This window comes from Camelina sativa, chromosome 15 (assembly GCF_030686135.1).
Source record: "Camelina sativa cultivar CO46 ecotype springtype chromosome 15, ASM3068613v1".
NCBI classification, from domain to species: Eukaryota; Viridiplantae; Streptophyta; class Magnoliopsida; order Brassicales; family Brassicaceae; genus Camelina; species Camelina sativa.
The window spans coordinates 12,048,953-12,073,181 of record NC_141894.1 but is presented as its reverse complement, the minus strand read 5'-3'; the positions used below and the strand labels follow the sequence as shown (position 1 = coordinate 12,073,181).

The 24,229-nt window shown below is 32.9% G+C and overlaps 3 protein-coding genes across 3 annotated transcripts; 1 reads left to right on the top strand and 2 right to left on the bottom strand.

Moving 5' to 3' along the window:
- Positions 1–515: 515 nt before the first annotated feature.
- Positions 516–4,255, top strand: LOC104746606 (isocitrate lyase-like). Its single transcript, XM_010468127.2, has 5 exons — positions 516–963; positions 1,083–1,489; positions 2,109–2,711; positions 3,019–3,611; positions 3,877–4,255. The coding sequence occupies exons 1-5, from the start codon at positions 934–936 to the stop codon at positions 3,972–3,974; spliced, it is 1,731 nt and encodes a 576-aa protein (XP_010466429.2). The 5' UTR covers positions 516–933; the 3' UTR covers positions 3,975–4,255.
- Positions 4,256–12,787: 8,532 nt separating this feature from the next.
- On the bottom strand, positions 12,788–14,470 carry LOC104746605 (vascular-related unknown protein 1-like). The gene is made up of 3 exons (XM_010468126.3): positions 13,845–14,470; positions 13,504–13,575; positions 12,788–13,232 (listed from the first exon to the last, which is right to left on the bottom strand). Exons 1-3 carry the CDS (start codon positions 14,223–14,225, stop codon positions 13,059–13,061), a joined length of 627 nt encoding a protein of 208 aa, XP_010466428.2. The 5' UTR covers positions 14,226–14,470; the 3' UTR covers positions 12,788–13,058.
- A 4,174-nt stretch (positions 14,471–18,644) lies between these two features.
- LOC147926530 (septum-promoting GTP-binding protein 1-like) lies at positions 18,645–20,786 on the bottom strand. The gene is made up of 5 exons (XM_087487977.1): positions 20,115–20,786; positions 19,901–20,027; positions 19,670–19,806; positions 19,338–19,421; positions 18,645–19,235 (listed from the first exon to the last, which is right to left on the bottom strand). Exons 1-5 carry the CDS (start codon positions 20,505–20,507, stop codon positions 19,071–19,073), a joined length of 906 nt encoding a protein of 301 aa, XP_087344103.1. The 5' UTR covers positions 20,508–20,786; the 3' UTR covers positions 18,645–19,070.
- Positions 20,787–24,229: the final 3,443 nt, after the last annotated feature.

Below are 24,229 nucleotides of genomic sequence, written 5' to 3'. Positions count from 1 at the left end.
ATTTCTACAAAACCACTTGTAAGTATGATAGCACGCTATCGGTAATTAATACTATATGATTGAATCTTAAGTACATTTTCTTGTAAAGTTATTTCACTTTGATGGTGCTGACAAATTTGTATGAATGATTGAATATGTGTGGTAAATATGTATGGCAAGTTAACCAGCAATCGTCTTTCAAAGAAAGTGAATAGTGCTTTTGCCGCTAGTCTTAGCTATTGTCTAGTTGCAGATTATGCCCTTAATTGAGCTACATTGTGCATCTTTATTGATCAAAAACGTGTGAGGTTGGTAAGATGACACATAATAAATTCGTGTTCTTTCTTAATTGCACCCATTTCCTATATTATATATATACTCATCCGGGAGAATCTAAGATTATTACTTTAAACCGATTCGTTATATACATGGCTAAAAGATCGTAGGCCATGCATGCTCACATGGACCGGCACATATATATGGCTGTATCTATTAGAAACCGTAGCATAAATCCTTGTGCAACTCTTGGCTTGTTTGAACCATTCTATAAACATCACATTTTTTCTTACAGACATGAAAAGAAATAGACAACATATGAAGGATGTCAAATGATAATTCGTTTCTGCCATAATACCCTCATACGTGTCACAATTATTAATTTCAGAAAAAAAATATAATTTACAGACGAAAAAAAATGAAAGAAATAAAAATAGTTTTTAGGTTTTAATCCAACTTGGAAAAAAAGAAAAATAATACATCAGCACAAGTAGTTCTCCTTTGATAAGAAGTATATTTTAAATATTTTAATCTAAAACTTCATAAGAAAGCAATAGTTTACAATGCAGAAATAGTATATAAGGAGATGATATGTAAGAAGAGAAACATGCTTGAAGCTTCTCTACTTCATAGGGCGTTACAAATCAAAATCATTTCCAATTCATAAAAGTTGAAGCCATGGCTGCATCTTTCTCTGTCCCCTCTATGGTAACTAAAACAACTCATGAATTTATTTCTTGTTATTTGATTATGTTGGTTATAACAAATTGTATGTCATTACTACTTAAGACTAACATGCGAATTGATGATTAAAAAACCAAAATCAGATTATGGAAGAAGAAGGGAGATTCGAGGCGGAGGTTGCGGAAGTGCAGACTTGGTGGAGCTCAGAGAGGTTCAAGCTAACAAGGCGTCCTTACACAGCCCGTGACGTCGTGGCTCTACGTGGCCATCTCAAGCAAGGATATGCTTCGAACGAGATGGCTAAGAAGCTGTGGCGAACGCTTAAAAGTCACCAAGCCAATGGCACGGCCTCTCGCACGTTCGGCGCGTTGGACCCTGTTCAGGTGACCATGATGGCTAAACATTTGGACACGATCTACGTCTCTGGTTGGCAGTGCTCGTCCACTCACACCTCCACTAACGAGCCTGGACCGGATCTTGCTGACTATCCGTACGATACCGTTCCTAACAAGGTTGAACACCTCTTCTTCGCTCAGCAGTACCATGACAGGTATATTTAATTACTAATAAATTATTTTATTGCAACTATACCAAGCTTAGTGGTAATTTTGCTTATATTAGTGGAAATTAGATATCGGCTGCTTATTAGGAAAATTAATTTTGTGCTTAAGAAAAATAATGGTATCGAAGACCTCATGCTAAAAAATTGAAAAGATATTTATATTATTGCTGATCGGTATGCTTTATATGATAACGAAATTACATCTTTCGAGGTCTTACGTTGCTACGTGTTCAGAATAATTTAATGGTCTGTCAAACTATAGCTTCTACACGTTCTAGTTAAGACAAATTTCCTTAAAGTGAAAGTTTCCGAAAAAAGTAGGATAGTTTTACTTCTAGAACTAAAAAAATAATAATATTTGCACCAATCCCATTGTTAATCAAAAATCAACAATTAATTCTATAAATCATTGGATAATGTGAAACATTTCTATTAGGTTTGCATGCATGCGTCCGCTTTTAATCTCCAAAGTGCAAATATACGTTAATAGACCATTAAAGCCAATTATTAGAAATTTTCATTAGGTTCTTTAATAGAAAAGAAAGTGTAATTATAACAAAATAATATCCCTATGATAATTAATTACAACCATGAATATGCATCACAGAAAGCAAAGGGAGGCAAGAATGAGCATGAGCAGGGAAGAGAGAACAAAAACTCCGTTCATTGACTACCTGAAGCCCATCATCGCCGATGGAGACACCGGTTTCGGCGGCACTACCGCCACCGTCAAACTTTGCAAGCTCTTCGTCGAGAGAGGCGCCGCTGGGGTCCACATCGAGGACCAGTCCTCCGTGACCAAGAAGTGTGGCCACATGGCTGGAAAAGTCCTGGTGGCAGTTAGCGAACACATCAACCGCCTTGTGGCGGCTAGGCTCCAGTTCGATGTGATGGGCACAGAGACCGTCCTGGTCGCTAGAACAGACGCGGTCGCAGCCACTCTGATCCAGTCGAACATCGACTCGAGGGACCACCAGTTCATCCTCGGTGCCACTAACCCGAGCCTCAGGGGAAAAAGTATGTCCTCGCTTCTCGCCGAGGGAATGGCTGTAGGCAAGAACGGTCCGGCGTTGCAATCCATTGAGGACCAGTGGCTTAACTCTGCCGGTCTTATGACCTTTTCGGAAGCTGTCTTGCAGGCCCTCAAGCGCATGAACCTCAACGAGAATGAGAAGAGTCGGAGAGTGAACGAGTGGCTAAGCCATGCAAGGTAAAGGATTAGACGTAATATATATATTGCTTGAGAATAATCATTATTGCAGTTATTTTTAAAGATACTTACCAAATTTACCATATTTAGTTAGATTTATTTTTTAGTTTTATCAATGAGTCATATGGTTTAAGTTATAATCGTAAAAATGGTAGTATATTGATTCTAAATTACAATATTCTAAAACTATTTTTTCTCATGTTTTTTTATCCCTACAAAACATACTCATATGTTTTACTTTTTTGTTTTGTTTTGCTTTTGTTAAACACTTTATTTCTGATGTGTATTGACCTGTTGGACTAAGCAGGTATGAGAACTGCCTGTCAAACGAGAAAGGCCGAGAATTAGCAGCAAAACTTGGCGTGACAGATCTTTTCTGGGACTGGGACTTGCCCAGAACCAGAGAAGGATTTTACCGGTTCCAAGGCTCGGTTGAAGCTGCCGTGGTTCGTGGTTGGGCCTTTGCACAGATCGCAGACATCATCTGGATGGAAACCGCAAGTCCTGACCTTAACGAATGCACCCATTTCGCAGAAGGAGTCAAGTCCAAAACACCGGAGGTCATGCTCGCCTACAATCTCTCGCCGTCCTTCAACTGGGACGCTTCTGGTATGACGGACCAGCAGATGATGGAGTTCATTCCACGGATCGCTAGGCTTGGATATTGCTGGCAGTTCATAACGCTTGCGGGTTTCCATGCGGATGCTCTTGTGGTTGACACATTTGCAAAGGATTACGCGAGGCGAGGGATGTTGGCTTATGTGGAGAGGATACAGAGAGAAGAGAGGACACATGGGGTTGATACTTTAGCTCATCAGAAATGGTCAGGTGCTAATTACTATGATCGTTATCTTAAGACCGTCCAAGGTGGAATCTCCTCCACTGCAGCCATGGGCAAAGGTATGTTACTTTTGGTTTTGTTTGCACACATACATAACATTAGTGAAAATAGAGTGTGTTATGAGACTGATTCCACTTATAAGTTATAGTTAAGTACAATAAAAAAAGTTTATATGAGACAGGTGACCGACTCTTCTTTGTTACACTGCTATTAATATAGCTAATGTATAAACTTAGATGCATTAAGTAGTGAACAAATCTGGTTTAGTTATCCTACCATCGATTTTATTTTTCTTTCAAATAATGATGTTTTTTTTACGTACAGGTGTTACTGAAGAACAGTTCAAGGAGAGTTGGACAAGGCCGGGAGCTGATGGAATGGGCGAAGGGACTAGCCTTGTGGTTGCCAAGTCCAGAATGTAAGACATACGTTCATAGCGGTGGTGCGGCCGATGCGGTTCGACATCTTCGTAGGAAAACTTGGAAACCACACTATCTTTAATATATCTTTGGACACCCGAGTAAAAGAGAAAAGACAAAAAAACATATAATAAATGTATCTTTGCTATTGTATTCACTAGTTCTTCTACGTAATAATTGGTTTACAAAGTTTGGGGCAATATTTTATGGGGTTTGCTTCTTTTTATGGATATTTTGGAATTTGATGTTATTGGCGTTCGTTATACTATAAACGATTTATCTTATATTCGTGATTCTAGTTTCTTGTTTGGTTGAACCGAAATTTGATCTTGTCTAGTATATACCAGATGATGAAGGTTACAGCATTCGAAGGGTACTATATTTTGTTGATTAAAGCGGATAGTCTTACCACTATATACATGACCTACACTTAAGGAAGCAAATTAAACAAGATCAATATGTGATATGTCACTACTGGTCTAACTGATGGTACTCTATTAGGTGTTTCGCTTAGCACTGGATACCTATTTTTCCAGTTGTGTCTCCATAATACAAAGAGTTAAACATAGAATGGGCATATGGGCTACCAAATCACCCCAATTTCTAAATTACTGTAATAGCTAGGATTCAAATTTTTGGAGCAGCACTTCTTGTCAAAATTTAAGTTGTATTATTGTAAATAAGGATCACTATACTCTGTGATGCTTTTATATATCTATATATAACAGCAAACCCACTTTTGGGGTCAACCTTTATCTAACAGATGACATTGTTTCTATTATCTCATCTAACGGTTAAGAATTATTAATGATCCCAACAGTTGCAAGTTTTTTTTCAATAATCATGTTTCTTCGTCGTACTCCCTGTCTTTTAAAAATTACACCTATTAGTTTTTACACCTTTTTGTTTCACACCTCTATATTTTCACATTTCTTTGTTTATATATATACAGATTTTTATGAACTTTGAAAAGAGTTTTTGTTATTTTAGTATTATATTATTAATGATCTCACCCTTTGTTAATGATCTCAAAAGTTGCAAAGTTTCGATCCAACAATTGTGTTTCTTTGTCGCACCTCTAGCTTTCCATGTTGGCACCCGTTAGTTTTCACACTTTTTTATTTTACACTTCTTTGTTTATATAAAGTTGCAATGTCTTGATCCAACAATTGTATTTCTTCGTCGTACCCCTAGCTTTCAATGTTTGCAATTGTTAATTTTCGCATCTTTTTGTTTCACATGTATTTATTTTTACATCCTTTTGTTTTTATATATATACAGATTTGCATAAACTTTGAAAAGAGTTTTTCTTCTTTGAGTATTATATTATTAATGATCTCAACCTTTGTTAATGATCTCAAAAGTTGCAAAGTTTCGATCCAACAATTGTGTTTCTTCATTGCACCCACAGCTTTACATGTTGGCACTAGTTAGTTTTCACACCTTTTTTTGTTTTACACCTCTTTGTTTATATAAAGTTGCAATGTTTTGATCCAGCAATTTTGTTTCTTTATCATACCCCTAGCTTTCAATGTTTGCACTTGTTAGTGTTGCACTTTTTTGTTTCACACCTCTTTGTTTTCACAACTCTTTGTTTTCACAACTCTTTGTTTTTATATATATACAGATTTTTATGGACTTTGAAAAGAGTTTTTGTACTTTGAGTATTATTAATGAACTCACCCTTTGTTAATAATCTCAAAAGTTGCAAAGTTTTGATTCAACAATTGTGTTTCTTCGTCGCATCTCCAACATTCCATGTTGGCACCCGTTAGTTTTCACACCTTTTTGTTTTACACTTCTTTGTTTATATAAAGTTGCAATGTCTTGATCCAACAATTGTGTTTTTTCGTCGTAACCCCTAGCTTTCAATGTTCGCACTTGTTAGTTTTCGCACCATTTTGTTTCACACCTATTTGTTTTTATATATATACAGATTTTTATGGAATTTGAAAAGAGTTTTTGTTCTTTGAGTATTATTAATGATCTCACCCTTTGTTAGTGATCTCAAAGTTGCAAAGTTTCAATCCAACAATTGTGTTTCTTCGTCGCATCCCCAGTTTTCCATGTTGGCACATGTTAGTTTTCACACCTTTTTTTTTACACCTCTTTGTTATATAAAGTTGCAATATATTGATCCAACAAATGTGTTTCTTCGTCGTAGCCCCAACTTTCAATGTTTGCACTTGTTTGTTTTCGCACATTTTTGTTTCACACCTCTTTGTTTTTTATATATATATACAGATTTTTATGGACATTGAAAAGAGTTTTTGTTCTTTGAGTATTATTAATGATCTCACCCTTTGTTAATGATCTCAAAAGTTGCAAAGTTTTGATCTAACAATTATGTTTCTTCGTCGCACCCCAAGTTTTCCATGTTGGCACATGTTAGTTTTCACACCTTTTTGTTTTACACCTCTTTGTTTATATAAAGTTGCAATGTTTTGATCCAACAATTGTGTTTATTCGTCGTACCCCTAGCTTTCAATGTTTGCACTTGTTAGTTTTCGCAAGTTTTTGTTTCACATTTTTTTGTTTCACACCTCTTTGTTTTCATACCTTTTGGTTTTTATATATATACAGTTTTTATGGACTTTGAAAAGAGTTTTTGTTCTTTGAGTAATATTAATGATATCACACTTTGTTAATGATCTCAAAAGTTGCAAAGTTTTGATCCAACAATTGTGTTTCTTTGTCGCACCCCGAACTTTCCATATAGGCACCCATTAGTTTTCACACCTTTTTGTTTTATACATTTTTGTTTATAAAAAGTTAAAATATTTTGATTTAATAATTGTGTTTTTTCGTTGTACCCCTAGCTTTCAATGTGTGCACTTGTTAGTTTTCGCACCTTTTTGTTTCACACATTTTTGTTTTCACATCTCTTTGTTTTTATATATATACAGATTTGTATAAACTTTGCAAAGAGTTTTTGTTTTTTGAGTATTATATCATTAATGATCTCAACCTTTGTTTCCAAAGTTACAAAGTTTCGATCCAACACTTGTGTTTCTTCATTGCACCCCCAGCTTTCCATGTTGGCACATGTTAGCTTTCACACCTTTTTGTTTTACACCTCTTTGTTTATATAAAGTTGCAATGATTTGATCCAACAATTGTGTTTCTTTGTCATACCCCTAGCTTTTAATGTTTGCAATTGTTAGTTTTGCACCTTTTTGTTTCACACCTTTTTGTTTCACACCTCTTTGTTTTCACAACTCTTTGTTTTCACAACTCATTGTTTATATATATATATAAATTTTTATGAATTTTGAAAAGAATTTTTGTACTTTGAGTATTATTAATGAACTCACCATTTGTTAATGATCTCAAAAGTTGCAAAGTTTCGATCCAACAATTGTGTTTCTTCGTCGCACCCCCATTATTTCATGTTGGCACCCGTTAGTTTTCACACTTTTTTGTTTTACACTTCTTAGTTTATATAAAGTTACAATGTCTTGATCCAACAATTGTGTTTTTTTGTCGTACCCCTAGCTTTCAATGTTTGCACTTGTTAGTTTTCACACCTTATTGTTTCACACCTCTTTGTTTTTATATATATACAGATTTTTATTGACTTTGAAAAGAATTTTTGTTCTTTGAGTATTATTAATTATCTCACCCTTTGTTAATGATCTCAAAGTTGTCAAGTTTCGATCCAACAATTGTATTTCTTCGTCGCATCCCCAGTTTTCCATGTTGGTACCTGTTAGTTTTCACACCTTTTTTTTTTACACCTCTTTGTTATATAAATTTACAATGTTTTGATCCAACAAATGTGCTTCTTCATCGTATCCCTAGCTTTCAATGTTTGCACTTGTTTGTTTTCGCACCTTTTTGTTTTACACCTATTTGTTTTCACACCTTTTTATTTTTATATATATACAGATTTTTACGGACTATGAAAAGAGTTTTGGTTCTTTGAGTATTATTAATGATCTCACCCTTTTTGAATGATCTCAAAAGTTGCAAAGTTTTGATCAAACAATTATATTTATTCGTCGCACCCCCAGTTTTCCATGTTGGCAACTATTAGTTTTCACACCTTTTTGTTTTACACATCTTTATTTATATAAAGCTGCAATGTTTTGATCCAACAATTGTGTTTCTTCGTCGTACCTCTAGCTTTCAATGTTTGCACTTGTTAGTTTTCGCACATTTTTGTTTCATACTTTTTTGTTTCACACCTCTTTGTTTTCACATATTTTTGTTTTTATATATATACAGATTTTATGGACTTGGAAAAGAGTTTTTGTTCTTTGAGTATTGTTTCACACCTCCAAATTTTAAAAATTTGGAGTATTATTTTCTTTTAATTTATTAATCAACATCATTCACTCGTCTTCATTAAAATTTTGATTGTTTTATTTATTGGTTTTTTCATCTAACTTTTGTTTGGTGTCGTTTTCTATTTATACATGCATCGATCATCTCTTCCAAGTATTAATCTAGGTAATTGATTGTGATTTCTATTTTTTCATAGATTTATATGTTCATATATTATAGCAAACTCACTTTTAGGGGTCAATTTAAATATAACGGATGAAAGTGTTTTTATTATCTCATCTAACTGTTTAGATTTGTTAATGATCTCAAAAGTTGCAATATTTTGATTCAACAATTGTGTTTCTTCGTCGTACTCCCAGCTTTCAATTTCATATTTATTATTTTTCGCACATTTTTTTACACCTCTTTTTTTTTTTTTTGACAACAAATACTACCAAAATATTTTTTTTACACCTCTTTATATATATTTATGGACCTTGAAAAGAGTATTTGTTCTTTGAATATTAATTAACATTGATTCACTCATCTTTGTTAAAAAATTTGGATTACTTTATTTATTGATTCACTCATCTAACTTTTGTTTGATGTTGTTTTCCATCTAACATGTATTGATCATCTCTTCTAATTATTAATTTAGGTAATTAATTGTGATTTCTAATTTTTCATGGATTTATCTTTTAGTCAATTTGGCTGGTTGCAGCTATGAGCTCTTTCTCCCTGATTCTCTTATTATTTTTGTATAAATTTTGATAGAATAATGATTTAAATTTTATTTTATATGAATATATTTCAAAATTGATTATCTGATTATGATTTAGTAAACCTAGATTTATATATCTTTAACTCTTATTGTCACTGAATCGATTTTTCATTTTTATATATACAATAAATATTTTATTTAACTAATCTGGTTGATTAATCTTAGTCATTATTTATGACTTTTATACTATACAGTTAAAGAATTATCATAACATTTCGACTCAAAATGTGAAATTAACAATGTAAGTCATTTTAAATTTTCACTTTCCCGTGCAGTAACGCACAGGCCAACTACATCTTGGTATATGTTAAAGCAAAAATATTTTGATGAACATTTTACCTTCACAGTTTATTCGATTAATAATCATTTTAGGTGTAGTATGTTATATCTAAATAACTAAGGGGCATTTCATATAGTTTTAATTTATTGTGTATGATGAGGTGCCAAAGGATTCATATTATTCAATGAAACTAAAACATTTAAGTTCGATTTGAAGAATGAGTTACAGTATTGGTCGAAATCAAAATCTATACAAATACCAAAAAAGTAGAGGTATACCTAGACAGCGGTTGTTGTATTGACATGACAAAAGAAAAACAAAAAAAGAATCAAAATGGTACCGATTCATTTTGATGTTTCAAGTTCAACAATGAAAAAAATCAATGCATGATATGAGATATATACATTGATTCGTCAAATGTAAACGGAATCAACCTTTGACAATAAAGCAAGGATTTGGGTACTTAGCACATGGGATTAAAATAACATAATCTGGAATATTACAGAGATTAACTTTTTGATTGCGAGGCAAAGTGGGTCCTTAATCCCATACGTCGGACTATCGTAATCCCAAGTCCCAACTAAATTCCCCCGTCCCTGCAATCACGGGTTATATTCCTTTCTTTATTTCTTTCATTCTTTTAAGTTTTTGTCCTTTTAATTATCCAATTATGTTTTGATTCATGAATTATTTTGTTGTATCCATTAGAACTAATTTTTAGTTTATGTTTATTTTTAAGAGATATCATTTGTACCTGACATGTCTTGATCTTTCTTCTTGTTCGCTTCTATAAGAATTTTAAATGCGTATACATCTAACAGTAATATATAATCTCTGTGTATATTATAGTATGTGCCACATCACAACCGTGAAATTCTTTGAGAGAAAATTTCCAACAAAACCAAACTTTTATTTTCGTGATTGATGAATTCATGCATTTGAAACTTGAAAAAAAAAAATGAATTCATTTTGAAAAAGAAAAGTTTGTTTTTGGAAAAATTTTCATTTGTATAATAACTAGTTTAAAGAACATTTTTACTTAGGTTTTCTAATTTTGTAAAGTTTTAGTCGCCTAAGATAATCATTAAACATACATCATGCAGCTGCACAGCCTCCAGGCATGCAAGCTTATGTAACGTTTATATCTCAATTTTGAAAAAGTTGCGTATTTATTATTTATTTGTTTTTCTTTTTCCCGTCACGAGCAAATAATATGGATATATATATATATATATATATATATATTAAAGTACATATGTACGTGTTTGTGTTTATTTATACAAATATATTTTTTGAATGGGGTGAATTGGTAGCCAATATACCCATTCTATATACTACAATAAATTGTCCTTCAACGAAATAAAACGAACCACAATCGTAAAGGACCATTTATATATAGAATCACAATCGTAAGAATGAAATATATCAAAGAAAGAAAAACAATTCTGCTACAATTCTGCTTGATATATATATATATATATATATATATATATATATATATATATATATATATATATATATATATATATGTCTCCGTAATTAACTGCATGCTGCCTTCCTGTTTTTGTATTAGGTGATCTGTGATCCGTTTATACAAAAAAAAAGTACACTAAAAAGTTAAAAACAAATGTCAAATAATAAATTTTGTGCCGAAGAACCAATGCTCAAGTTCTTATTTGTGACTCAATAAATGGCCCTTTAACGAAAAAAAATCATAAATGGTCCTTATATTCTGATTTTTTCACAAATTTTGAAGATTACTTAAAATTTTGGTTCGATATTATTAACTATCTAGTTATAAAATAATATATACATAATCCTGATATATATATATATATATACACATAAACATGAAGCCGGCAAGCTGATGACGTGTCTTTATGTATGCAATGCAACACTCTTGTCATTGACAACGGACATTGCGTCCCAGAAGCAACTTCTCCAAAATGTTATATTGGATTAAAAAAAATTTGAGATAGGCATTGTAAGAATCAGGCATCCTTCTTATATAACCAGATTTTACTAAAACTTTCTACATATACATTACATGAGCTAGCGTATATGCATGACTATATATACATAAGGATATCACACAAATATTAGCATATCGACAAACGGTTTTATAGTGTTCATGGAAATGTAGCAAGTAATCCTCCAAAAACCCTAAATGGCAAACATCAATCATTATATCGTTGAACAAAAAAAATGAATGAATCCTTGATGAGATTCTTAAGGATCCGATTTGACATCAAAGATGAGATTTAAGGTTGCTTTCTCCGATAGTTCGTAAATATTCTAATTCTCGTTGAAGTGTATAGGAATCTCTAATCAATAATACATCATCATATAATTAATCTTTATTAATATTTTAGGACTAATTTTGACATTTTATCAACTTTGCAACATCATATTGAGCTTTTGGAGAATGTTAAGCAGCTGGAAATTATAGAATAACATTCAACGAAAATATTTCCTCTATTATATGAAATGAAACCAAAATAATTTAATCAATTAACTGATATCTTTTTATTTAATTAACCTGCAAAACGATAATTAGAGCTTCATAATCAATACCGAAAGGAACTAATTAAAGATAAATAATCAGCAATTTATATAACGTCTAGTCATAACCGATTTGATTAGACACTTCATCTAACACGTTTCAGAATTAAACGGACAGCATCTAATATCTTCGATTAAAGACTAAAACGGATTTGTTTCGTATATTCGGATGGATTGGTTTTTGCTTTCTACTAGTTTATTTTAATTTTTAGAATAAGAAATAGCTATTGGTGAGGACTTGATCGATCACCTAACACGAAGGTTTGGCTAACGGATGCAAGAAAAAAATATATTTTTTTAATAAATCTGAATTTGACTTCAATTCTTTTAGCCAAAATCTAGAGATGCCGTTAACCTATAAATAATTTTGAAAATAAAGTAATGAAAATTAAAGAAGAAAGTCTATCATTTCTTCAAGCAACTCTGATATATATATACATGACTTATATATAATGTTATTTGATATGGTTATCAATTACTCTGTGACATATATTATTAGCGTCACAATAGATTATACCAAGTAGCTTATTATGTTTGGAGCTGGGACGGCTAAGAGAAATAGTATGCTCAAATTTTCATTAGTACTGTATGTAACACCACAAATATAATTTTAATTAATGCGTTTTCAACTAATAAATAAGTGAAATTGATAAATTATATTGTCCCCGAAACTTCTAATTATCAAATAGAAAAATAAAAATCGAATTGTACTAACTTTCTGTGAGGATATAAATTTAATTGGTATACTTTATCATATCTACATGCATGTATAGCTATCCATATACTCTGCCATAACAAGGTATCTGCATATAAATAAACTAATCTAGGTATATAACTCTTTTCTTTTTTTTTTGGCAAACATATAGGTATATAACTCTGTCAAACTTTTTAGATATATAAAAGAAAAGTGTCTGAAAAAAAAGAATATAAAAGAAAAGTGTGTAATTTGCAAAACCTCTCATAAGCTATTAAGCTGTATGATATGGTAGCTCTTACAAATGTTTACAAATATCCCACCGATATGTGTTTATATATGTACACAAAAGCTATACATATGTAATTGAGCACATACCCATCAAGATGTACATACATACACACATCAAGCACATATACAAGATGGGTATGAATATAAACACCATTAAATTTACAAGGGTTTATATAATTATTATTTAAGGATGTTTATAGAATTGGTTATCATTCAGAAGCGACCGTTAAAATTAGCCAACATGGATATAGGGACGACGCATAATCCTCTACTCCTCAAATCCATGTTATTATTGTTTCCTTCTCCGAGATTATTTATCATCGTCATTTTTGGTTCATCACCTTCTTGTATATGGATTTGATGATCCCCCATGCTCCTAATATTTCCCTATCGTAATCGTTTCAAAAACATAATTACGTGCTATATCCATCAAATACTATAATACAAACATTATTAATACTAAAAGATAATTGAAACTTCCTTATCATCAAAAAAATGAATATTGCGGTAATCTAATAATACAAACCAAGTCTGTTTCATTATATTATTCAAAAAGAAACTTCTCAAGATTTTCCTTATGGGTTTAATGATTTTTTTTTTTTTTCAAGTGGATAGAGAGACAAATAAATTATGTGTCGGAAAGAGGTAGAGAGATTACCATAACGAAACTAGAAGAGACATAGTCCTCAAGTTTTCTAGGAGGCGTCTGAATATGTTCAAACTGACTGACCTGTTCAATATATCATTCATTTAAAAATTACAGATATGCTCTAACTACCACAAAGGGAAATTAATACAAAAACAAAAAAGAAGAAAGGGAAACTAATTATTGGAGTTAACTAGGTGATAATTACACTCAATCTTACAATCTAATATTATTTTTTTGTTTTTCTTAAAGCACTTCTTAACAATCTAAATTAAAAGTTAGAAAGAAACTTATGGATTAGAATTTTAATTATGGCTTAGGTTTTAGTTTGCTTGTGTTAAGTAGTATCTAACCTTAGGGCTATTGACCGGAGAGCTAGCGGTGTCCTCCAAAGAGTCATCCTCGCAAATCTTTTTGGTTCTTCCTCTCCCAAACTTCAATTTCCCCGGAAAATTAACCGGATAACTCTTGCCTGAGAAGGCGTCAGTGGCAGCGTCGGAGACCAGAGAAGGAGAGACGCCAGAAAGCGAACAAAAACTCTTGTCTTGATGATGATCGCTTTCTTCATGCTGATTAGTTCTGTATTGATTTGAGAAATCTTCAAGATAAGTTGTCCATCCACTCTCCTCTTGATGATCACCACCATGATGATCATCATCATGAGCATCAAGATCAACATCATCATTATGGGCATGGTTTTGTTCATAAGAATTACAAGAGAATGTATCCATCATGTAGAGAGGAAGGAATAAGCCAAATTAAAATGGAGTAATTTTTAAGTGGTTGCGTTGCGTATGTGTATATATATAAGAAAGTCGCTAAATTCTCATGGTCTATATAAAAATGCGAAATAAATTAATCGGAGAGATAATAATCGGAATCTTGATGTGGTCATCACATGGGTCCCAATGCGTTGATCAAAATTATCTATTGAAAAAAAAAACTAAGGCCAACGACGGACTTGTAAAGAAGTGTTTCCAACATAGCTGATAATTTCTATGTAAAGTGAAATGTTATTTCGAAAAGAGTATTATTTGCATATTATACACAAAAGCCTGATTGATATGAGTAGATAATATTTAAAAGGTTACAATCTTTTTCTTTCAAAATTAGCATGTTGTTAAACTTAATATTTGTATGGTTTTACTATTTCCATGATATTTGATCAATTCGTTTTGACCCGTTATTAAGAGCCTGACTGGTTCAAACGCTGCGGTTGCGGTTGCGGTTGCGGGAGATTGCGGAAGCGGGCGATTGCGGTTTCAAGCGTTATTAAGCGTTTTGAACAACTGATTTAGCGGTTTGAAATTGGTGCGTTTGCGGGAGGTTTACGACTGGTTGACCAGCGGGTGCAATAGCGGTTGGAACATAATAAATGTGATATATAATTATATAAACGTTTTAAAATATCAAAAACTTTATTAAACTTGATTTATAATTAAAATTCATTAAAAATACTAAAATAATTATTATAAAAATAAATAAATTTCATAATGAAATACTTATTACTTTATGCATTTGGCTTTTTACCAAAACTTTAATCAAGTAATTTGATAAATGACTAAACATATGTTTTAGATCGTAGATCTTTTTTCTTAAATCTCACACACTCAATAAGTTCTGTGGGGCAGTATTTGCATCGGTAGTAATGATCAAACGAGAGTTGAGAAGAGTCACTCGTGATTTGTTTTTATTTTTCACAAATAATCTTATTTTCTTAAAATTCTGATGAAACGTTATATTTATTTAGATTTTTTGAACTTATGTGTGATGTGCCATTAAATTTACAACAAGTTTTCTGGGTTATTGTTAATTGAAATATTATTTTCTTCCAATTGTTTATTTTTTAAATATTTTTAATCGTATCCGTACTTCATTTTCTCTCATCCTTAATGAATAAAATAGTTAGATAAAAAATATATAAAAAATATATTTCATTATCATTGATCTGTTTCAAGTTTTTCCTCAAAAAAAAAAAAAAATTTGAAACGCAAACGTCCGCAACCGCAAACGCTTGCGGGAACCAGCTTTTGGAATTCAACGGTTGGGAGCGATTGGGAGCGATTGGGAGCGACTGAGAGCGATTGGGAGCGATTTGTGTGATTGGCCCCAAACGCTAGCAACCGCCCGCAAACGCAAACACAGCGTTTGCGGGAGCTAGCGGGAGAACCAGTCAAGCTCTAAGGGCCTGACTGGTTCAAACGCTACGGTTGCGGTTGCGATTGCGGAAGCGGGCGATTGCGATTTCAAGCGTTATTAAGCGTTTTGAACGACTGGTTTAGCGGTTTAAAATTGGTGCGTTTGCGGGAGGTTTACGACTGGTTGACCAGCGGGTGCAATAGCTGTTGGAACATAATAAATGTGATATATAATTATATAAATGTTTTAAAATATCAAAATCTTTATTAAACTTGATTTATAATTAAAATTCATTAAAAATACTAAAATAATTATTAAAAAAATAAATAAATTTCATAATGAAATACTTATTACTTTATGCATTTGGCTTTTTACCAAAACTTTAATCAAGTAATTTGATAAATGACTAAACATATGTTTTAGATCGTAGATCTTTTTTCTTAAATTTCACACACTCAATAAGTTCTGTGGGGCAGTATTTGCATCGGTAGTAATGATCAAACGAGAGTTGAGAAGAGTCACTCGTGATTTGTTTTTATTTTTCGCAAATAATCTTATTTTCTTAAAATTCTGGTGAAACGTCATATTTATTTAGATTTTTTTGAACTTATGTGTGATGTGCCATTAAATTTACATCAAGTTTTCTGGATTATTGTTAATTGAAATATTATTTTCTTCCAATTGTTTATTTTTTTAATATTTTCAATCGTATCCGTACTTCATTTTCTCTCATCCTTAATGAATAAAATAGTTAGGTAAAAAATATATAAAAAATATATTTCATTATCATTGATCTGTTTCAAGTTTTTTCTCAAAAAAAAAAAGAAATTTTGAAACGGAAACGCCCGCAACCGCAAACGCTTGCGGGAACCAGCTTTTGGAATTCAGCTGTTGGGAGTGATTAGGAGCGACTGGGAGCGATTGGGAGCGATTTGTGTGATTGGTCCCAAACGCTAGCAACCGCCCGCAAACGCAAACGCAGCGTTTGCGGGAGCTAGCGGGAGAACCAGTCAAGCTCTAAGCTGACATGGGGTTTGGCCCAATCTAAGGTTGATTTGCAGGCATTTAACTTGCTACTAGTTTTTTGTTTTTGTTAAAACTTAATTATTATTAGTTGAAACATTGCTTTCGACCAAACTTATATCAAAACAAAACAACACTAAATCACTGACAAACATAGACAAAACAACACTAAAATCACGATAAAACAGAATTACTAAATTAAAATAAAATCCATAAAGTGTTTGTCAGTGTGAAAAGTAATTACAAACGGTCGGTTGCGCTATGACAAATAGTCCCCTAAAAAACGTCTTTCTGATGTCGCTATATGTTTTACTAATTTTAAATTCACTCGAATACAAACCAAAATAAAGAAAAGGGTGAGGAGGAGTAATGTTTCGTGCGTTGAACTTGACCACTATTGAATGATGTTGCGTCCTTGGCGTGAAAATGTCAAAGCCTGATAAAAAGAACTTTTTCTTTATCGTTAGCCGTTACAGAATGATATAACATCCTGCTTGGAACGGTTGGATGAGATGAGCACAAACATGACGAAACATTTGAAAATGAACTAGGATGAGATCATGAGATTCTCGGGCGATGCGAAAAGACTACAACTAAACTGTAACGGATTGTTTTCCGTTTAAAAATGGAGTAGTTACTATACACTTCAATATTGTTTTACTTTTTGGAAGGAAGCTACAATGCATTTCCTTTTTTTTCCTTTTTCTTTATTAAATTTTGAGTATCATTGATTCATACTTAAACATTAACAAAAAAAAAAAAAAGAGCACAATGGGACATAATCGTTTTAATATGAATGAAAAACTTGTACCCAAAAAAAAAGAGTATTCTAAATTTTCGTAAAATCTCCTTTCATTTTAGATGAATCGACATAATGCCTCAAAAGAACACACATTCTAATATAGAACGGATATTCAAAAAGAAAAAAAGGTTAGAGAGGCATATGTATTTTTAAGTTTGTTCGTGTTGAAATTACGCTTTCAAAAAACTTTTTTGAAAACTAACATTTTCTTATAAAAAAAAACTGATCTATCCTTATTATTCTGAAATTTAAAATGGCGAAAATAGTGGATAATTAATAAACATATATCAATAAAAACATATAATTAGTTTTTTTTTTGCATATCATATTAGTTAGTTCTTTGCATATTTGTGCACATCCAACGGTATTAGTGAACTTTCATGTACCTTTGGTAGACGTACCTTACAATAAATATGTGTAAGTCAAAGCACGTCACATCGCAACAAATTGTTGCATGTGTTTCTGTTAAGAACTTAAAATACTACGATTTTTGGAAGTATCAAAACGTTGTTAATGTTGGATATGGGTTTCACCCCATTTTAGCAGGTCTTCTCTCAATCTATCTAACAAATGGTCAACGGAATTCCTAGAAGGATTGACTGACCGAATAGAACAAGTTGGACCGGTGACATGCATAAATGGCCCGTTAACATGCTCAGCTCATTTAAACGATGGCCCGAGTACAAACAATTGTCGCCAGAGCGGTTAAACGGTACCACATCGATCCCAAAACAATGGTGCAATAAGTCCCATCGACTATAAATAAGGGAAGGCCCGAATGAGCAGAGACAAAAGTTAACTGGAATAAAAGTCAGGAGATTATATGATTCTAATTCTAAATACTTAAATAGTATTAGCGAGTGTACAGTTTTGTAACTAACCGACCGACTTTTAGTAACATTACTGTAATTTTGCCGATCCTTAACAATCTTAGTAAAAAACCCTATGTTTAGTCTCTTTTGTTACTTCTTCTTTTACTCGACGATCACTTGATCAACAATAAACATTAGAACAAGTAGTATGTCCATAAATTCAAAAAAGCTAGTATATATGGATATCAAAACGTTAAACATTGCTAGTTTGCTACGATGCAAATTTTAGACTTTCTCACTTGAGAGTTGAGAGTTGAGACGTACGTAGAGCTTGAAACTCCTCTATATGTGTATAAAACTCAATCTCAGCTTAATAATAATACTCAAAAGCGAAATGGTATTTACTCTTTAGAATTTACCGGAACCAAAAATCTCCAGCGACCATCGAAAGTGAAAAAATTACAAAACGAAAAGACATAAAAGAAAATACATTTTCACCATCTCCTCTTTTGCTTGTTTTTTTTTTTTTTTTTTTCTTGTTTTTTTCTACCTCTCGGAACCATTTATACTCTCTGTTCTTTTTTTCTTTTTGTTCGTTAGAAAAAAAACAGATAATAATGGAGAAAGCGGGCGAAATCTCCGCCGCCTCATCCCTCCATTTCGCTTTAAATACGACTTAGAAACGGTGGTCCGATCAGTCCCACAGCGGCAAGCTTGGCGGTGAATGAAAAGAAAAAACATAAAACGCTTTCTTTCGGGTTCGCTTCTTTTATATCTATATACAAATACGTTTTGGATAGAATCTAGAAGTCGATGATTGGTTCTCCGATAGTGAGGTTGCGCTCCACTGTCCACGGTAAATCAAAGAGCTTCGCCGTCACAAACTTAAAGATCTTATTCACGTTTATGTTATAAGAAGCACTCGAGAAGAAGAGCGTCGCGTTTAGCGCCTTCGCGTATGTTCTCGCCTGTTATACAGAAACATTCACAATCTAATGAGTACTTTATTTGATTCCTTTGCATTTATTTGTTACTAGAATCTCTGATTTATATGAGTTCCAAAACGTTACCTGGCTAGCAATTGTCCATTGTAGATCAATAGGAAGCTGAATAAACTCATCAAACTTGGTTCCTACCATAACTGGAATCGCCGTCTGCATAAAACGTATCAAACATTTGAATCTTACACAAAACACTAAAACAGAACAGTTTGACTCTTAGCCTTTCTTTTCTATGCATAAGACCAAAATCCAAAATACACGTCAAATTTTTTTGTCTAAGCCAAAATATACGTCACCGTCGCTATCAATCAAACACCAAATTCCATACAGCAAGACTTTTATACAATGAGACCAAATTTGGGAATAGGATAGTGAAATGTTTTTTAAATATATATATATACCTGATTAGACTTCCTAGCTTGTTGATACCAGCTAATCACACTATTAAGCGTGCAACGGCTGGTTAGATCAAACATAAAGAGAATCGCTACAGAGTCCTTGCAAGCCACTGGGATCTGATCCCTTGATTTCTCAGCCCCTGTGTAACACGAAGTTAATTTAATCTTAATTTCTCTGAATATTCTCTGCTAAATAAATGTGGGTTAACAATAATAACAAATAATGTTAATTACCTTCTAATTCCCAAATACTATATGAAATGCGAGCCTCTCCCATGTATAACGTCTTGTCCGTACAATTGATCCCTTGCTCCAATTCTCTCATTTCTACTACTTCTTTCTCTTCACCAACATATTTCGCCTTAAAAAATTAACAAAATAATTAATTACACAATTTATAGATTATGATTATGGATTTGATTTATGAGTTAATAATGTAAAAACTAACCAGGAAGCTAGTTTTTCCAATTTCTGGATCTCCTAAGAGACTAATCTTTAAAGAAACAAGATCAGAATCCGATCTCCGATGACCGTTATCGTGTTGCTCGTACACCACGGAAGAACGACGAACAAGCTCACCGCCACCACCACCACCACCACTACCGACGACGACGACATCCACGGCGGGGATCTGAGGAGGAGAAGGAGAAAGAGACGGACGAGAAACATTCGGAGATGGAAGAGCGCGAGAAAGCAACAAGTATCTCCTAGATTTACCAGGAGTACAAGCGACGATCCTACTCCATAACAAACGAGTGAATCGTCGGAGAATCAATATCCGACGATTCACTCTGTTCCTTAGATTGTTAATCCGAACGATCTTAAGACAAGATTGAGCCATATTGAAAACGAATAAAGAGAATCAAGAAGAAGAATCAAGAAGAAGGAGAAGAAGGAAGAAGCAGCTTCAAGAAGAAGAAGAGATGGCCAAAGAGAAGCTGCTTGGTTCCATATTGGCCATATGGGAGAAAAAGGAAAGGAGAAAGAGAGAGAGAGAGAGAGAGATGTCAATACATAATGCCCTTCCGAACCCGAAGCTTTAGCTTTTCTGCGTTTCTTCCTTTTTTTCGGAAGAGACGACAACACTTGTTATAATAACCTTTCTTTAATAATAATAATTAAAATTTTAATTTTACTATTTTTGTTTCAATTTATTTGTGTTTTTGAAAATTTGGGCGCAACGAACTTTTCTGGTGAGGAGATGTGATGACCACACACATAAGGAGAATTTTTTTTTGAATTTTGGGGTTTAAAAAATTGACCTGTGAAAATTCGTACTCGAAAAAGACGTATCAATCAGATTATATGTTACTACGTGCTTGCATTGTATGCATTAAGCAGAAGAGTTTCTAGATTTTTTTAGTTGACGAATTCAATTCTACCTTTTTCATATATGTTTGTTTTTTAGTATTGTAAATAAGTCGAATTCTATAAAATTATGTCGAATATATATGTACATGTTCATATATATATATGTGAAAGTCTTCTTTTAATTTTCTTAGTGTTATACTATTAGTCACAACATTTGTAGTTGTCTCCTAAAATTCAGATCTATTGTTATTGGTATAGTACAACAAAAAAAAAGTCAAGAATATATTAGTGTGATATATTTCTGGAGATTTAATGATAAATGATAAGAATATAACAAAGTTGAACAAAATCATTGAAATATATAGTCTAAAATTTCAATGATTTAAAGATGTTTGAGTAAATATGATTTATAAAAAAATATGGGTTGATGTAATGAGTTGATTTCAGATTTGGCAAGAAAGCATACAATGATGATGTGTGTTTTCATGTACCCACCACATGTGAGTCATGTTTTCGGATGATTGCACCAATTTTGGGTTTCTTCCTATTATTTCGATATATTGAAAAACACAAGTTGAAGTGATATTGCAAACAAGGTTTCAATATTTCTCTCGACATAATCAAATATTGTAACAATAAACATATCATATGATATACGGGGAATCAAAATGCTGTTGATTTAATTGGGTTTTAAAAATTGTTGGTTCAAATGATGGTACTTTGATTTAATTATTGAGACCCACGTGAATTTAAAACCCATGTTATAAAGAAATAGGTCTAATAAAGACATGTCTCCGACCCAGAGCCGTGCAGCAGTAATAAGAAAAGAAGCAACCGCTTGTGGCATCCAATTTTTTTTAAAAAATATAAGCATATAATTTAATAAAGTCATATAGTTTATCCTTAATAAAAATATATAACTATGGAAATATGGGTTCATAAATTTTTCTTACAAGTTACAACGTTATAAACAAATTATGGATTTTTACAATCTAATTTTAAACATAGACTTATTATATTAATTAATTAAAAAGAACTAGTTATATGACATACTTTCACTTAGTTAAACAATTAGGATTACAAATTCATTTTTGATAGCTTTCTATTTTGTCGTTAAGGCTTTCTCATCTTCTGATTCTATGGTAACATAGTGACAAATTTTCTTTCAACGTCTTTTTACCAAATTAAAACTAGTTTTTATTTGCTATCTCTATTTATTCTACTTTTTTTTATATGACTGAAGTTATCAAATTATATTATGTTAATGTTTAAGAACTAATATTTCGTTTCAGTTTCTCTTTATTTTTATTTTTTGTTATATCACAATGTGGTTAATTTTTACAAACATTTTTATTTTGTATAATTTAAACGGAGGCATTTTATTTTTGTTCGCTTCTTATAACAATTGAACTTTGCACGGCTCTGCTCGTGTAAGGGCTGCTAACTTTTTGGGTTTTGAATGGTTTAACATTATAAGGTCGAGAGATTACATATGAACTTTCCAAATCAAAAATCTACATCACCATCAATGCCAACGTTTGAAAGGAATTCAAGTTAGTATTAAAAGATTAAGGCATTTTTGCATTTACACTATTACAAAAACTCCAATATATGCGACTATTTTAGATATAGAAAATTGTTTTTTTGATATTTGTATATATGCAAATATACAAAATAATAAAGGATTACATGTTTGTATTATTTTAAAATTTATTTCATAAACGATTGCCTAATTCTGTCTGAGTCAACAAAATAATAAATAAGGTTTAAATGTGTTGAGAGAAAAAAGAAACACAGATGTAACGTGGCGGCCATTATTTGCTTGTCTCAGTATTTCCTACTATTTATATCCATTTTTGGTTGTATGGTTCAATGAGAATTGTGAAAAGAAAAAGTAACCCAAGAAAAAGAAGAATATAGTTTTTTTTTTATTGAGCAATTCTTCCTCTAATTTTATTGAACACTAAAAGACATATCGTCTTAAAGCTTATAAGGATATATATTTCTATTTTTTGGGTTGATGTATTCTTATACTTGAAAAAAGTTATCAAAAATAAAGTTCTTAATATCGTTTTAATTATTTTTATTAAACACGATGAATATGGTTTCTTCATTGCTTAAATTTTGCTAACATCTGTCAGAACTAAAGCAAAAAAACAGAGCAAGATAATACAAAATTACATATAATCATATTGTTGGAACCGTTATGTCAAATCAAATATCGAGTTTTAGACTCCAAATTTATTATTAAACTCGAAGCGTTCGCTCTAGCCGCTCTCTCTGGCACAGTACCCTAGACTTCAAACCTCGGCGGCGTCGAATCAGATCGACGTCGCTGGGAAACTGCTCTGGTATCCTCGTGCTCTCCTCTTCTACCTAAGCCCACTCTTTGTCTGTTACGACGGTGAACGCTCCGGAGGTCCACCAAGTCTTCGCTCAATAAATCTGGCCATGCTTCAGCTTCATCCCATCCATCTCCCTTTGTCTCTTCCGGTGGTTTCTCCCAGTGAGGTGATTCTCACGAGTTACCAGCCCCCAAACGCAAAATCTGAGACTCCAATTTGCCTTCCTCACCTTGTCTTTCGTCTTTGCCTCAAGCGCCCCTTGAAGTCAATTGTATCATCTCTCTGCTCCTTGGATCTAGATCCCCTCGCCAAACCGGTTGTTTGGTCGCAGTTGGACAGGAGCTCTTGTGTTGACGACGGCGCTGTACAGGACCTCGACAAGCCCCCGAGACCCAATCTTTGTACTTCACAATTCCAGGTCTGTTCCAAGTATCCTTTTGCTTTCCCGTAGCATACCTTTGGGTCGATCTATTGCTTCAATTGTCCAAAGACTGCAATTCGAACTTAGACACCCATCACTGTTCTGTTGTTGCAAAGCTTACTTGAGAACCCTGCCTTTAGAATCGCTTAGGGTCCCTACCTTTGTACACCATAGATTGATGAGGACCGGCATTGTGACCTCTTCTCTGTTGAGAGAAGGTTACCGGTTCCTCTCATATCTATTCTATATGTCTCAGCTGTGCTCCCGATTATCCCATTTGCTACCCTGTACTAGTTGCTCTGAGACCGGAAGCCTCAGGAAGCTCGGCATTATGGTCTTCTCTCCAAGGAGAGGAGATTACTCTTCCCTACATATCATCCTTATGGTCTGAATGTTATCAAGAACAAATCAAGAAAGCTAGGACTGATGATCTCCTCTTGCAAAGTCTGAAGAATATCCGCACTATGACCATATCTCATAGAAGTG